Source organism: Agelaius phoeniceus, chromosome 21, assembly GCF_051311805.1.
Source record: "Agelaius phoeniceus isolate bAgePho1 chromosome 21, bAgePho1.hap1, whole genome shotgun sequence".
Classification (NCBI taxonomy): domain Eukaryota; kingdom Metazoa; phylum Chordata; class Aves; order Passeriformes; family Icteridae; genus Agelaius; species Agelaius phoeniceus.
The window spans coordinates 7,598,976-7,615,696 of NC_135285.1; the positions used below are offsets into that span (position 1 = coordinate 7,598,976).

General features: G+C 47.1%; 1 protein-coding gene across 1 annotated transcript in view; it reads right to left on the reverse strand.

Moving 5' to 3' along the window:
* Positions 1 to 855: 855 nt before the first annotated feature.
* Positions 856 to 16,721, reverse strand: part of DDX31 (DEAD-box helicase 31) — a 45,703-nt gene continuing 29,837 nt past the window's right edge. The window contains exons 18-20 of the mRNA XM_054646328.2: positions 15,842 to 15,953; positions 10,145 to 10,325; positions 856 to 3,005 (exon numbers count right to left, since the gene is read on the reverse strand). Coding sequence (XP_054502303.2) covers positions 2,855 to 3,005; positions 10,145 to 10,325; positions 15,842 to 15,953 — 444 coding nt within the window. The 3' untranslated portion in view covers positions 856 to 2,854. The remainder of the gene's footprint in view (positions 3,006 to 10,144; positions 10,326 to 15,841; positions 15,954 to 16,721) is intronic.

Below are 16,721 nucleotides of genomic sequence, written 5' to 3' on the forward strand. Positions count from 1 at the left end.
GAAGAGAGCTGAGAAAACACAAGAGCATCTCCTGCAATCTCAGGGTGTGAGAGCAGGGAAGGCAAACCCAGCTAAGCCCTGGTCTGGCTCACAAGCAGCTTTGTAGAGAAGTTACACAGTGCCACAATTTCCAGACCAAACCCAGGGGCTTTGGGCTGCAGGGCAGCGAGGCCCTTGCCCTCCACCACAATCCAGACAAGCAAACAGGACCAAAGCCAAAACCAAAGCTGCAGCTCCACCAACACTGCCAAACCCAGCTCCCACCCAGCCAAGACCCCTCAGCACACACCACGTACCTCAGAGCAAGAGGGGACAAATCCAGGAGAAGTTCAGGGCAGCATCCACCTGCTCCATGCCACAGGAATGCACTGTCACCCCTGGCTGCTCCTCATTTGGGTGCTCAGAGGACTTGGGAACCTCTGCACACACAGCACCCTGGTGCTGCTGCAGGTGGTGGAAATGATGGAACTCCAGAGCAGCTCCCAGCTCCAAGCACCACACCCTGCCCTGCCTGAATGAAAGGGTGATTTGAGTGAAATCAACCCCACACCTACCAGGTTCTTATTGAATTGAGTGGTTCACAAGGGTAAAGCCAGCTCAGAGCCAATCTGGAGCTGCCCAAGTGTAAATGAGGGTAGAATTTGACTCCTGCCCACCCAGCCACAATTCAAACACCTTTTTCTCATCAGCCTTCAAGTTAATTAAGAGAAAACTCAGGTGCATGTGCATTTAACTTCAGGTGCATTTCTTTTAACACTTTCTTATTCAACAATCTCCTCCTCTATTTCCCTAATCACTCAAGCTATCCAGCCTCTCTGCTAAAGATGGTGAAGATGAAAGAAAAAGGCACTCTAATATTTTTTAAAAATCACTTTATTCATCATAACCATTTGTATTTTTTCATGCCAGTTAATACAGGCAGCAATGAGATCTCCTGATGTCTCTCACCTATGTGCTGTTGGCCTTTTTTCCTACTATTACGAATTTGCCAATAGTCCCTATTAATTCCTACGTGACAGTCAGCCAGGAGAAGGTCATGTACTTTCCCTTCATGCACAAGATCATTCCCAAACTTGCACTCTCTGCATCATTCTGAGTCATTTTCATCCTCAGGGGTTTCTTTTCTGTTTAAGTTGACATTTGCCTTAAACCTGATTGCTCTTCCAAATAGTTCTCATAACTAAATCAGGTGGACTTTGTTATTTTATTTTAATCTAATAAATGTTTGTGACTTCATTCTCTCTGAAAAATCATGGTTAATTTGATACTGGAGCCTTTCTATCATCTTTCAGAAGTGTTGAAAAAAGTATTGCAGTGAAATCAGAGTGTTTAATAATTGCCTGGGAGGAAAGAAAAATTCTGGTTTCAAAAGTTACCTTCACTTCAGAAATTAAATACTTTGGGGCTGATTGCTGCTCTCCTACAATCCTTTGTATGACTCACTACAGCCCAAAGTAGGTGCCCTCAATTCTGCATTTACAAGGCATCATTTTCATCTGTTTATACTCCTTTTTCAGTACTTTTCTTCCTTCTGACGTCTGAAATTGCCACTATTTGAGCACTTTCTGCTCCTGCATTAAACATGCCTGGCTCAGGTCATGGTGGGCTGCTCTTCCTCATCCCTTTCCTCGAGGAAGACACGTGCAGGGAGCAGAAAGTTGTGTTTTGGCTGGGTTTGTGCTGCTCTCACCCCTGCCCTGCTTGGTGCTTGTGCTCCACGAGGGGCTGGAAGAAGCAGAGGGAGGGACAGGTGGGGGCTCACCTGTAGGGAAATCTCCTGCAGGTTTTGGGGGCACTTTCCCACTCACAAGGCAGTTTGGGTTTCATTTCACACACTGTGGTGAACATCTCAGCACACTGGGGCCATCCTGCACCCCTTCTCCCAGTGTCCCAGTTCTCTGATGGGAACAAGATGGGTGGCAAATGGGAAAAGCAAGAAGTGAAATCCATCAGCTCAAAGCAGGCCCAGGCAAGGCAGAGAACCCCAAAAGGCTGGGTCATGACTGGCAAGGGTTTGCAAGAACCTGCAAAGGCTTTAATGTTCAGAGAGGTGGGACATCTCAGACTGCCTGTGTGTTACATAACCAGGAATGACAACATGCTGCAGGCAAGGGGAAGTTTGGAGAGTGCTGGATTGCACTCTGGCTCCTTCCCACAGTGACAATGTTTGTCCCCAGGAGCTCTGACAGGGAGAGTTCTGCACATGGGCTCTGCCCCAAAGGGACTGTGTGTCACTGCACTGAAGAGTTCTCCACAGTCCTGCCCCTGGCACCCCTGCAGGTGCCAATTCTGACTAACAGTGACCAGGGACAGACCTTGCCCAGTGCACAGAGGACAGGAGAGGAGGTGGCAGCAGTGTGGCTTCATTGCCTGAGACAGGAGCAGAACTGCTCCCTGTACAGTGACAGGGACAGGGCAGATTCCCCTCTCCATGGTGCTCCTCCCCTGCCATGTTTACCTGGCTGGAAACAGCAAGTGAAGGGATTGTGGAGTGTTCCTAAAACAGAAAAGCACCTCCTGTCTGCCCAAACTTGTCTCACTTTTATGTTGCACACACATCACGTTTCTCTGAAAATCATATTTAACCTTTTTTTATTTTTCTTGCTAAAAAGCCATCTTAGGAACATGGTGCATCTTCAGGAGGCCACATTGAACTGCAGCAGTACAACAGGACACGCCCAGATTCCATTCCACTCGGACCTATGGAATGAAGGGGAGGAGGCCAAGATCCCCAGGATCCCTCCCACACTTGCCTGATAAATTGAAACACTCCTCAGCTGCTTTGGCAGGTCACCCTGACCCCCGGCTGAGGCACTCGAGCAGCTTTTACAGCCAGTGACTGGAAGGGCCTGGCTTATGTTGGAACCTGCTGGTTGCCAGCTTTCCTCGGCTTTTTCCTCTTCTTCTTGACCTTGGCTCCAGCAGTGTCCATCCCACTGGAATATTCAGAGCACAGGAGCTCAGCAAGGCGACGTTTGCTGTGGGTCTTCTTGAGCAGCTCAGACCTGGGCAGGGGGAAGAGCAGAGCAATTCAGGAATTCAGAACCCCTTCTCCTGCTATGCCACTGACAGCTGCACATTAGAGAAGGAGCAGCTCCCTTTCCTTGAGGCTTGGTTTGAAATTCTGCCTCGTGCAAAATTAGGTTTTGTTGTGACAGGTTTCCACAAAGGTGGCAAAATATCACGGCGTTTTTCAAAGCAAGCCTTTGTTCTGTACAAATGCTCTTGCAGGGGTGGTGGGGAGAAGGAGGGAAGCTTGTGTGCCTGAAGGCTGATGAATGAGGTGACACAGCAGTTTGGAAATAATAATAATAATAATAATAATAATAATAATAATAATAATAATAATAATAATAATAATAATAATAATAATAATAATAGCCCAATGACATTGAACAACGGAAACATCTTATAAATAGAACTTAAATCCAGAGCTTGAAAACACAACCTACTCCCAAATAAACCAGGGGAAAAATTAGAATGCCATGAGTCTAAACCCAACAGATCCAACAGATTTTCTTTTCTTGCAGTGTACTGCAGCCATCCCATGCACCTCACAGCCTCCCCCTCCAGAGATTGGCTTTTGCAAGAGCAGCTGCATTTTGCATGGCCACCAAACTCCAACATGGGTGTCCCTGCAACCCTAAACTGCCAGCTGTAAAATTAAAAACCCACTCAGCATTTTCCCACCATGAGTTCTGCCACTGTCCTGCTCTACAACCTTGGGCATGGCTCACCCTCAGTTATTTAAAATACAATTTCTTGGGTGCAGGATCAGTCATTCCCTAGCTCATTCCCATGGTCCTGGGCACAACAGGGCGTCCACAGCTACTGGTGTTGGCATGTCACACCCTCCTCTTCATCACCACAGAGTCACAGCCTGGTTTGGGCTGGAAGGGGACCCTAAACATCACCTCATTCCTTGCACTAGACCAGGTCCAACCTGAGCCCCTTCCAGCCTGGCCTTGGACACCTCCAGGGTGCACCTCTCTGAGCAAGTTCTAGTAAGGGCCTGTAACACATCTCAAGAGTTTCCAGAAAAACAGAACAGAAATCTGTCTGTCCCTCTGCACAGGAGGGAACTGAACTGAACAGCAGCCCCAGAGAGCTTTGGTGACAACACAGGGACTCAGCAGCCCTAAAGGTGACACCTTCTAGCACTGCCTCAAAGTCCCTTCAGGTGTCCAAATCCATGCTGGGAGTTGAAGAGAAGGAAGAAATTCTGGCTGCAGCAATGGACCAAGGCATTCAAACACGCAGGGAGGACAAGGGAAGTGACCCCTGGCTGCCTGGGGTGTTTTTCCTCCCTTCCCACAGCCTGTGCAGGGGTATCCTCTGCTCAGCCCCCTCCACCAGTAGGTGAAGTTCCTATTTGACACTTTGATTGTTGTCTCCAAGCGTTTCCTACAGTAATTCCTGGGTTTCCAAGCAACACACCAGTTTACTTAACAAGAGGGAACTCTGCTGCAGAAGGACAAGGAATCCACCAGTAGCTGCAGGGCTGAGCTGCAGCTCAGCAGGGAGGTTGTCCAACACTTTATTATCAATCAGGTGAAATTGCTGCCCAATTAGTAAATCAATACTCCCTGCTGAGGTGATCAGCTGTACACAGAAAGGCAGGGATGCAGGGAAAAGGGAGCTCTCTCCCTCTAACCCAGGGCCACAAAAATCAATGGGGTTGTGCTGTGGAACCTGTGCTCATCACAGAAGAAAAGCAGCTGTCAGGGCCCTGTGTAACCATGAGATGGAGGAGCTACAGGGAACCAGCCTGCAGTGACAGCACACCAGGAAACTGCACCAGCTCAGGAGCCCTGATTCCTGCTGTAGAGCTGTGAATTCCCCTCTCTGCCCAACTGCTGACAGTCTCTGGGAGCAGCAAGATAACCACAGGGCACCTTCCCTCACCAAGGTCATGAGACAAAGCCCAGGAGAACTGAGCAAGACCTTAACACTCACCCCTGAGCATCCTTGGGCAAGGTTTTTAATCTCTTTGCCCTCCATGTCCATTCTCCCACCTCCCTGGGCTTTCCCTGGTGCTGAGGGCTGGTGGGATGTTAATTTAAGGGAGCTGTGTGGTGATACTGTGGCAAAAAGCTTCACAGAAAAGCTGTAAATGTAAAGATGCATTTGCAACACAGACAGAACCCATGTTCCCATCACTGGAAAAGCACATGGATGATGAGCATCTCTTGCTGTGATCTCATGTCTAGGTATCATGGTGTACTGAGACAGAGGAAGGAATAAAAGACTCAGGTTCAGAGCTGCCTGTGCACATCTGTAATTAAGCTGCAACCTCACAAAAGCTGGTACCAAGACCCTCAGCAGAGAGACAATAAGGAAAAAGAGGAACTGTCCTCAGATGACTTTGGTATCTCCTCAAAGGCTGGAAAAGACCAGGCCAAAGTTTTAAAGACCAAAAAAATCTGTTCTCCTTCAGAAAACTGGGATTTAAACACTGTTTAAACATGAGAAACTTGTGAACCTTGCTAATACATCACTGAATTATGAAAAGGCAGGAGAGGAACATCTGGAAGGAAAAGTGTCCATTGAAGGAAAGAGTAAAATCCTCCTCTCTGTTTCAGTTCCCTTCTACACCCACTTACAGAGCTGCTCCCAGCCTGCTGCTCCCCTTCCCCACCTGGCAGCCACAGGGATCCCAGGGATGCTGGTGCTGCCCAACCCTCCATCTCTGAGGGAATCTGAATGCTTTGGACTGATCTCCTGGTGCTCTCCTGGAGACTGATCTCTCTGCTCATCTTTCACCTCAGTGTGAGTGATCTTGTTCTTGGAGGTGCCTCTCAACCTGGCTGGCATCACTGCCTGTTCCTTTGTCTTGCTGTGTGAGATGCTGCTGCAATGCAGTGCACAGGTGTGGTGACCTTTAACCAACTCCCAGCATCTGCAGCATCCAGAGGCTCCCAAATTGCTCCAGCTGAGGCAGGAGGAGGATGAAGCTCTGACACACAGTCCCAGAACTCATGGTGTGTCTTTGGAGAGAGCCGAGGAGGCCGTTCCATTTATCAGAAAACATTTCAACGTGGATTGCACCATCAATCTGCCTGACAGCATCTCCAACAGCTCCTTGACACTGTGCCAGCAGCAGAGCTGGGTTACCTCTGGGCCAAGGCTGCTGCAACACCTGCTTTTCCTACTTAGAGCATTGGATGAACCATCTGCAGCCAATGCAACCCTGTTTGGGTTGGTTTTGCTGCTGTTGTTTTTGCAGAGTGGGGGCAAGAAATCCATCAGCAATCCTCCACTGCTCTCGACAGGCCAACAGATGGCCCAGGTCCTCTGCTCCCAGCTGATGCAGATGCTTGAGAAGACCAAGGAAAATTATTACCCAGCCAGAATGAGCACCAAGCCTGTTCCAGAACACTCAGGGCAGGGTGGTCTCCACACTGGGGTGTGCTGAGCAGCAAAGCCCACCTTGCCCTACTGAAGGCAAATGCATTTCAGCCACGCAGAAACCCCAGTCTCCCTTTCACTGCCATCCCTTGGTCTTCACCCTATGGAAAATGGACAAAAGCAGCACTGGGAGGCTGGGATCCTCCCAGGATTCTTGCTTCTGTCAGGCCCTTTTTCGGCCTAGAGAACAGAATATATTTCAATTAGAGAGAGATGACAATTTCTGGTGCACAGCCCCCAGCACAGAGGTTTTCCAGCTCTGTGGGCAAGCACTGTTAACTTGATTGGAGATGGAGCAAAGGCTCTGTGCTGCAGCCACAGTGGAACAGGACAGTAATAAAGGGCACTGCTGTCTGCAGGAGACAATCAGAAGGATTTTACAACTATAAAACTTTAATTTCATAAGAGGATTTCTTTTATAACATCATGATGTGGTAGCCAGGACTCACCTGTGTCCCTGAACTGCCTTAATGAAGAGTGATGGTGATGTTTCCTTTCACAGCAGCCATGTCTCTTACTCTCATTTTTGGCTCCATTTGCCCATGCTCTTACCTGAGCTCCAGTTTGGCTTTCTAGAGCAGACTGCCCAAAGTGAAATTCCCAGTGGGCAGAATTCCAAAGCTGCCTTTTGACTAATTAAGTGATATCAGGAAAGCTCTAAATGTGCACATAAAAACTGGCAAGCAAAATGCTTCTAATGATGAGACAATTGCTGTGCAGGGAGGCCCAGCTGCAGCCTTGAGTCACAAGCCCTGTACTTTTTCAAAAATTGTTAATACCAAGATGTTTCAAAGTGGAACCAAGGATGTGAGGGGGGAGAGAAGGTAAAAGGACACGAGTTTGCACCCAAAGGAAACTGCTGCCCTGGCCACAGACACAGGGCTACAGGGTCTGTTTCCCAGGAGCTGTCTGATTCTATCTGACCATGCTGAAGAATGAATTAACACAAGGATCCTGCAGCCAAAGCCTCCAGGCCATGCCCATCTCCACATCAGAGCAATGGCACTGTGATAATGATGTACAGCAGTGCTCTCAAGCTCCTCTCCCTGATCCCATCTCACTTGAGGGTTGGGCTTAAACTCTGAAGCACGAGGGGGTTTTCACCTTTGTTTTTATATCACTTTCTGCATATACTGTAGCAATTCTTGATACTCATAAGTAAATTCAATCCTTCTGAGCGTTTCTTGCATCAGAAATTCCTGTAGCAGGGAGTTCCACAGAATCAGCTGAACTAAAGAGTCACCTTTCTTTGTGATGGCTTGAACTCACCAAAAAACCAAATTAAGTTGCAACTGCTCACTGCAGTGAAAGCCTTTGGGGGCACACACTGATTTCAAAGGGAAAGCAGGCCCTCAGTTGATCCAGAATGCAAAAGCCTGAGCAGCACAGGGATGCAGGGTGGAATGGCAGTGGGTCTGTGGCATGTGCATTGTGAAGGAGTCAAAAGACAAATCTATCTGGCCTGTCAGCCACTTCCTCGGCGTGCTGCGACTCCAGGCGAAGCAAGGACAGCTAATCCCTAAGTGGAGGTGGGATCAGCTTCCTTGCCTCCAGCCTGCAGTCAAAGCATGAGCCCAGACACTGACTAAGCTGATGTACTGTAATTCAATATGCAGTATCTGGTTCTGGTGCTCATCTCTCACCTCAGCACAGCACTGCAACTTTCTGAAAACAGCGCCGGCAATTATTTTTCCGCCTTCAGATCGGGTTTTGCAGGATCCACCCCAGCTAAGGGGACAGCTGGTTTGCACAAAGACCTCTGAAAAATGCATGGAAGTTGACATGGGCACTGAGGAGAGGGCTGCTCCCACATTTCAGCACTGAAACATCACACACCTGGCTGCTCCCTCTCACTGCCTCACCTTCCCCCAGCAGGCTCTCCAAGGAGGCGCCAGGCACAAAAGGAGACTTCAAAAGAAATGAAAAGTTTTCTTTGTCCTCTTAAGGAAACATTTAATGATTGCCTTTACCCCACTTTCAACCTGGAGTGCCTGCTCTTTATTCTCTAGACAGGTGCTGAGAGATGAGGCTTTAGTGAGCAGCCTGATTAAAAACCAGTATCAGATGTTGGGAGACAATGTGTAATACGACAACCAACACTCACAGCATCATCTGAGAAATATAATTTAAAAGATTGCTCTGTGACTGTGTTGTTATAATTTCAAGCCTTGCATTTTACAATTAGAAACCATTTGTCTTCTAAATGGCAGGCTAAGTTTTGCTTTTTGCTTTCTGTCAGAGTGAAATCAAGAGCAATTCTCTAAGTTAATAGCATAATCCTGGATTTATGCAAGTGCAGACTGAATTTGAATCAATATTCACTTTCTCTAAACTATCCTATAAATACTAATATATTCTCTCCCTTTATTTATTTATTTTTTAAGCACACACAGATAAAGCTGATTAAAGCCAAGTTTCACAGGCAGGAACAATTGTTGCACATCACAACTTTGGCTATTTTTTTTTTTTGCAGGGTCTTAACTTTGCAGATGCTCCCGGATTTGAAATCTGGAGCTTGAGCCGTGAGAGAGCTGTGCAAAGTCTGCCCACTTTCCTTGAGCTGCAATTCTGTGATCCACGTGCAAATGAGCTCTCAAATCACTCTCAGACCATTTGTTCCAACACCTCCACATCCCCCAACCCCACAGCTCCTGTGTGTAAATACCTACTGTATCCTGAGCTTGTCTGTGCTCTAATGGGATGAAGACTTGGGGAGGAGGAACCCCCATCTAAAAGAGGTTTGTAACAAGGGAAAAAGTAGCTCTAACAGAGTAGCAACATCACAGGAACAGAGAGAGGCATTGTTACAGGCCGAGTAATCCTGTGACACGCTACTGTCACTCATAGCTTGACACCCTGCTGGGCCAGCAAGACATCAAAGCCCACCCCATACCATCTTACATGCTCTTTATCAGCTAATCAGGCTATTCTTCCCGAAATAAAGCTCCCTTAAATCCCCTGCTCACAGGGGCATTCCCATCCTGTTGCCCATCTGCTGAGGAGGGTCAGCTGGAGCAGGAGGCAGAGCACTGGCCTGTCCCTGGTGGCTGCTGAAAGCAGGACAATGCAGGCTCCAACTTTTTATTTTCAAATCCCTTCCCCTTGCAATTTTTTTTTTTTCTTTTCACAGGATAGGTGCATGTGCAAGAGAAGTGCCCAACCCTGGAACAATTATGTGGATTAGTGCTTTAATTGCATGGCTAAGGTTTGCTAACAGGGTTTGTAGCAACAATTACACGGAAAAAGTCACAATTGATGCTGATAAAGAAAAAAGATTTTCCTCCTTTGAATTATTGCAATGATTTTTCTGGATCCTGCCATTGCACTGGGGAAGAGAGCATGTCCTCAGCTCTGTGATCCCAAAGGAGAGGATTATCTGTCCTGAACCAACTCAGAGCAGCCAGGATCAGATGCACTGAGCACCTTCAGCTCCCCTGCAGGCACAGAAGAGGGTTCAGGGCTCCTCCAGCAGCACCAGGGAGTCTCCAGCTCCTTACCCAGAACAGCCCTGGGCACACACCAGAGGAAACAGAGCTGCAACTCTGGGCTTGCTGCAGACTATTCTCAGGAGAAATCCCACAGGATTTTGCAGAAATTCTTTTTCCAGAGCTACTCACACCTCCAGGTTTGCATTTCTACCAACAGATCAGATTTTTTTACACTGGACTCCTGGAGCAAGCCCAACCACCTTGAAGAGCAAAGCACAGCACAGCTCAGGAGCATCAGGCTGACCTACCTTTTTGGTTTTGGTTTGGTTTTCCTCTTTGAGCCTGCAGTTGGAAGAGCAGTCAGGTTCTGGGGGGCATCTCTCAGCCCAAAGCTCTTGGCCACATGACCCAGGTGGAGAGATTTGATGTGGAAGATGTGCTTGAGGTCCTTGGGATAGGTGGTATAGGCACAAAGGAAGGACTGCAGTGCTGAGGGGAAGGAAAAACACCAATGAATTCTGTTTGCTGCTGCATTTATATATATATATATAGATTTGTACACTTAAAGATTCAACTGTTCCAGCTGAAAGGACATGGGGCTGGTCCTTTGGGACACCTTCTGGTCAGCAGCTGGCAGGAAAGGTTGGCATGTTAAAAACCTGTGAAGGCTGCACAGCACTGGTACAATCCCAAAAGGGGAAGGTAGGTGCTGGGGAGGTGTTAGGGACTGAAACAAAGCTCCATTGAATTGCTGGGTTTGGCTTCTGCAAGACTGCTCCTTTGGCCCCAAAAGGTGAATTTGTGGCATTTCTCTCAAGAGCCATTGATACTGAATGGCAGCAGATAAGAGGAGAGTGGGAACAGAGATGCAGGGATGAAGAAAGAGAAGCATGGAGATGGCACAGGAAGACTCCTCTGATATTAGAGTCCCAGTAGTCCATGCATTTTTCACCAGTTACCAGCTAGTCCCTTATAAATATCTGAGAGCCGGATGGATTTCCTGACTCATCAGCACACTGAGAACAGAGCTCACCTTCTCAAAAGGGAAAAATAATAGAACTGTGTGCAAATTTCCCTTCCCATCTTTATATTCCTGTAATGCCCTTCCCTCAGGGCTCATTGCTCTAAAGACAATCATCCACTAATATGAGCACTACCTCTGCTCCTCCCCATCCCCAGAACGTTCACTACACCCGGGCTGGCCCCTGCTCTGGGAATAAAGGAACTGCCAGGAAGGAAACTCTGCAGCTCAGAAAATGCCTCCCCTCAATCCCCTGCTTGCTAAACCTCCTGTGTCCCCCCAGCCCTCAGTCCAAAGCACCTCCTGCATCTTCCTCTCCCTCTCACTCCCTCCAGCAGTGAGCTCTAAACTCTCACCTCTCCTGCCCTTGCCTGTTGAGCCACCGGACCAGCAAGTTTGCCCACAGCTTATGTCTAATCTCTTGGCAGCAGCCGGAGATTGGAGTTTATGAACAGTAATAAAAATGTCATTTTAGCAGATCAGCTCCTGGAAGGACCCAGGGAATCCATCAAAGCTCTGTTTACTGAGCAAAGCGAACTCCTTTTCCCAATCGATGAGAAGAAAAGATTGAGTTTTTTGCACCTTCTTCCCAATTTCACAGTGCTGCTTTTTTAGAGGCTTCTGAGCACCAGGAGACCTGTGTTTTCCCAAAAAAGAGAATCCTAAATTCCAAATACTGTCTCGGTCTCCTGTCTGAAGGCCATCCTTCTGAGGGCTTATAAACCAGCTCAAATGCTCTCAAAACTCCTGTTCTGCTGTTATTTTTTTTTCACGAAGTTATTGGTCAAATTCAGCTATGAGAAGGTGTAACTCTTCAAAGGGAACAATAGGAACTTGCTCCTGCTTTGAATTCAGTCCCATTGGAGCTAATACAGCTGTCTGCCTCACAGCATTTGAAATGGCTGATACTAAAGATCCTGTTATTATGAAGGCTGAGCTCACCTCCCACAGCCGTGCAGAGAGGAAAAGCTGCTGGTACCAACTCCCCAAATCAGAGTCAGAGAATCAAAAGTGTCAAAGGCTCCCCTCTTCCCAAAGTGCTGACAGACATCCTCCAGATCCAGCTGTGAGCCAGAGCACACAAAACCAGGGAGAGCTGCAAGGCACTAACCCAGAGCTGAGCTGAGAGCTGCAGGTCACTGAGCCAGCCCAGGAAAGTGCCTCACCTCCAAGCAGCTCAGAGCTGAGACGTTCATTACAGCACCCAAGAGATGGAAATGAAGACCTTTGTGGATGAGATTCTTTTTAAAATCTTTACTATCACGTCTTTAGACCACTCAGGGTTGCCAGAGCCATGTTTTCTGGCCTTTATGTGCAATTAGAGTGGCCAGATACTGAATGCTTTATTGGATTTTTTTTTTTTTTTAAGTTGAAATTCTTTTATGATTTTGTGATCAAAGAGACAGAGCTTTAGGAAAACAACTCACAAAGACTGGTAACAGTGGTGGTCAGGCCATAATTCATGTACAGGGTTCCTTACCTTGATGCCCCAAGAACAAACTGTGTGAGTTGTTGAGAGTTTTTACCACACCAACACAAGTCTAAGGTAACAGGTACTGGCTTGGAGTGGGATTTGGACTTGTGCTCACTAAGACAGAGGATTTAGATTGGTCTTTTGCACCCCTGCATCCCCATTTTTTTCTCCAGGAAAAGTAAGTGTGGAAAATCAAAGGAAGAAAAGAAAAAAGCCAGAAAAAGAAAAAAAATGATGGGGGTTAGATGGGCTGGTTTGTTGTTATTTTAAACAGGGGATGAGAGGGTAATGGGATATGAAAGGGAGACAGGTGACATAACCTGTTCACCAGGCCCTCAGCACTGGCCCCAGGGCATGGCCCCAGCAGGGCTGGATAAACTGGGAGGCATTTTGCCAGAGCAGCTGGGAGCAGGAGGGAAGGATGCACCAAAACCATCACTGATTTGAGCACTGTGCCACAGCCCTGGGCTCCTGTGACTCTGCTGGGCCTCTCCACACACAGGTGCTGAGGACAGAAAGGAGGCGGCAAAATGCTCAACTGCTGGCTGTAAAACTGGGAAATGAGGAGGAGGAAGGCAGGGTTTGCTTCCTCACCCTCTCAGGGGCACACAGGATTACTCTCCTGAGCCCCTTCTGGCCCCACAGCTCCAAAGTGAAGCACCTACCTCCATGCAAAGCCTTGGGGTGAGCATCCTCCGCTCCCCAAAAGGGGCTCCACTCTTGCTGAGGTTCATCCTCCAGGTAGCAGGGCCCAGGCAGGGCCCTCCTCCCACCCATCTCACTGCTGATCAGTCAATCAAGTTTGAAGGGCAGCACCTTCCCTGAACCATTTGATTTGAGTGTGAAAAGCACAGGAGCCAGAGGCAGAAGGGGAGAGCGGGCAGGGAGCCACTCTCCTTTTGAAAGCAGGCTGCAGTGCAAACACTGCTTATTAACATTGACTAGGTCAGAAAATGGGGAAAAACAGAAAAAGAGAGAGAAACAAATGCATCTCTGGCACAGTTTCCAATTGATTGTCTGCCATGAAAGCAAAAGCCAGCTGCCATGTTAATTATTCATGATGCCTGGCTCAGAGGGGAGGAAGAGGGGCTTATGGAAGCCACTCAGCAGTGGAAAATTTGCATATGTAGATAGCAGAGTTGGAAAAAGAGGTGGAGTGCTCCTCTACAAGATAAATGGGATGCACAACATTTCAGCATTTCCTGATGTATTTTCTGTGCTTTTCTGTGGCTAAAGAAGTTATTCATGCTGAGGTCAGCAACAAGTGTGGGTGGGTGGGTGTGTGCACAGTGACCCTGGGTAGAGAGGAACCACAGAGGGTTTTTAGGTGTGACCAGAGCTATTCTCTGGTTGTTCCTGTCACAGGCATTTCAGGTTAGAAGTTTGCATGGGGTACAAGAAATCCCAGGGGGGAAGCAGCAAGAAGCTCATCCATGCAGAATGAAGGATGATGATTGTTTCAGTCAGATGTTTTGAGATTGTGGATTTAAAAGAGCAGCTACAAAACTGCACCACACACCTGAAAACGGGTGCAAGCTGCTTGTATAGCAAGTCCAACACTTTCACTGCAGGAGGAAGGTGTTTGAAAACCCCAAGGAACTGAAATCAGCACTGCAACTGCTGGAGGTGGGGTGAGATTTCAGCCCAGGGATGTGCAGTGGTGGGGGGAGAGCAAAGAGTGAAACAGCAGAATTTGAAATTCTTTGCCCCTCAATACAGCCACACATAATCAAAAGCATGCAGAATAATTAGGGTAAGCAGACAGGTACAGGAGGTACTCTGAATTGTGTCATCACCTGAGAAGGGAGTGCAGCTTTCAGAAAAAAACAGCACCTTTGACCTCCTGAACAATTTTCATGCTGAACTTTTATCTTGAGGAGAGCCTCTCCTTCTCCAGTTTCTCCAAACATTGTACAACTCCAAGAGCAATTTCCCCATATGGTTTTGGACCCCTTGGAAGGTGATTTCAAGTGATTTCACCTGTCCCACATCTGTATGCAGGTGCACACAGCAGGTACACAGAATGGTAGACAAATGATGCAGACCATTCAAATTCATCTCACTGGTTGAATTAAAATTCATCTTAAACTGGAAATTAAATTAATTATGAAATTAAAATTAATTTCAAATGAAATTAAAATTCATCTTAAACTGGAAATGCTGCAGAACTGAAATAACTTCCACACAAGCTTAGAGAGCAGGGCTTGACTCAGAGAAATGAGGCACCTTTGACCTCCTGAACAATTTTCATGCTGAACTTTTATCTTGAGGAGAGCCTCTCCTTCTCCAGTTTCTCCAAACATTGTACAACTCCAAGAGCAATTTCCCCATATGGTTTTGGACCCCTTGGAAGGTGATTTCAAGTGATTTCACCTGTCCCACATCTGTATGCAGGTGCACACAGCAGGTACACAGAATGGTAGACAAATGATGCAGACCATTCAAATTCATCTCACTGGTTGAATTAAAATTCATCTTAAACTGGAAATTAAATTAATTATGAAATTAAAATTAATTTCAAATGAAATTAAAATTCATCTTAAACTGGAAATGCTACAGAACTGAAATAACTTCTACACAAGCTTAGAGAGCAGGGCTTGACTCAGAGAAATGAGGCACAAAAGAAAACAATCAGGAAGGGAGATGTGGGAAGAGGAGACTCAAAACAAGGGGAAAGGCTCCAGTCCTAAATACTGTGAGTTAGAATGGCTTAGTCTCTTTCATAAAGTGTTTGCATTCTGTGGATTGTCTCAGTAACTCTCAGTCAAATTCCCAGTAATTGCCCAGGAGCTCTGGGGCCTGACCTCCACAGTGCCCACCCTGCACCACCTTTATGGCTCCTGTCAGTTTGGTGTTTCTTTTCCTACCACATCCCCAGCAAGATTTTAATCCTTCTCCCAAATCTGTTTTCCTCTTGATTTTCCAAACTGAGAGGAAGAAGGGCAGAGTCTCTTATGCTGCTCAGTGACAACTGTTTGCAAAAGATGGCACATCAAACCCCAGACTTGTACACAGCTACAATTACCAAGTCCATCCCAGTTCTTATTCTCCCTGCCTTTTTGAGTTGTTGCCCCTCTCTCTTTTATCTCCCATCCCACACAACCAGCTCCAATCCAAGATCTTTTACTGGTCAGGGTTGCATGTTGCTTTTCTGGCTTCAAATTCACCCCTGGGGTGAACTGGAGGCATCTGATGGGAATTGCAGCAGGATGTGGGGAAGTCACCCATCCCCTTCCCAGCACAACCCACTCACTCCTGTGATTGGGTCAAAACCCTTGGATGTGAATCCCACTGAAAGCCAAGACTAAATCTCATTTGCACATAATATGGGAACACCAGAAATTAACATTTAATATCACCACAAAGCCTTCTGGGCCTGCCTCAGCCCCCTGCAGAGCCCAGCAGCCCCAAAATGTTTCTTCCAGGTCTTTTCCCTGATGCTGTGCCCCAGAAGAAAACCTTGGCAGCTCCTCTGAGCCCTTGTGGGATAAGTGGAAGGAAATCACTGACCTTTCTTGGCCCACTGGACAGTCCCCTCGCTGGAGTGGACGAGATTTTCAAATTTTGTCTGCAGAACTGTGGCCCTCTCCCGGACTTCCTGAGGGTTCTTGCCACAGGATTTCTACCAGGGAGGCAGGAGGATTAGAGGAAAGAGAGAATTTGAGTCAGGAATAATGAAGCAGTTTACAATAGATTTAATAACAGTAAAATCACACAGCAACTACCCAGGGGCCAACAAAGGTAATCCTCTCAATATTACTAGAGGAAAAAAAAAAATCCAGATAAAGATGTTAAAGTCAGAGCAGCCAGTGAGCGCCGTGTGGTGGGGAGAACAAATCAGTTTTAATTTTGTGTTTTCTAACATCTATCACCTACCTTTTTCCCTTGTTTTTCTTTTCCCTTCCCTTTTTGGTTTTTTTTTTTTGTTTTGCTTCCAGGTACAACAGGCCAGATCCCACTGCCAATTTCCATTAGAATTATTTGGAATAACTCCCCCCAGACCCTACACTAACAGTTTCAGAGTGATGCTGCAAGCTCCCCTGTGCCCTTCCCCAAAACACCCAGGGCAGGAGACCATGAGATCCACAACCACCCCCAAGCTCCAGAGAAGAGAAAAATTCAGCAGCTGTGAACAAAGGCAACCAAATGAACTTCTCATCAATTCCAGCATGGATTTCTACATGAAGTTTCCTGACTGCCAACACATCATATTTGACTGGAAGTGCCATCACTTGGCTCCTCTAGAGCAGGACAAGCCCCTTGCACCAAAGGCATGACAGAATAAACTTCCTCAGGCCAAAAGGGCAATTTTGCACGTGTTCCAGCTTTCCTGGGATCAGACTGTGGGATGCACTTCAGGAAATGGAAAACAAACATTCCTGGGAGCAAG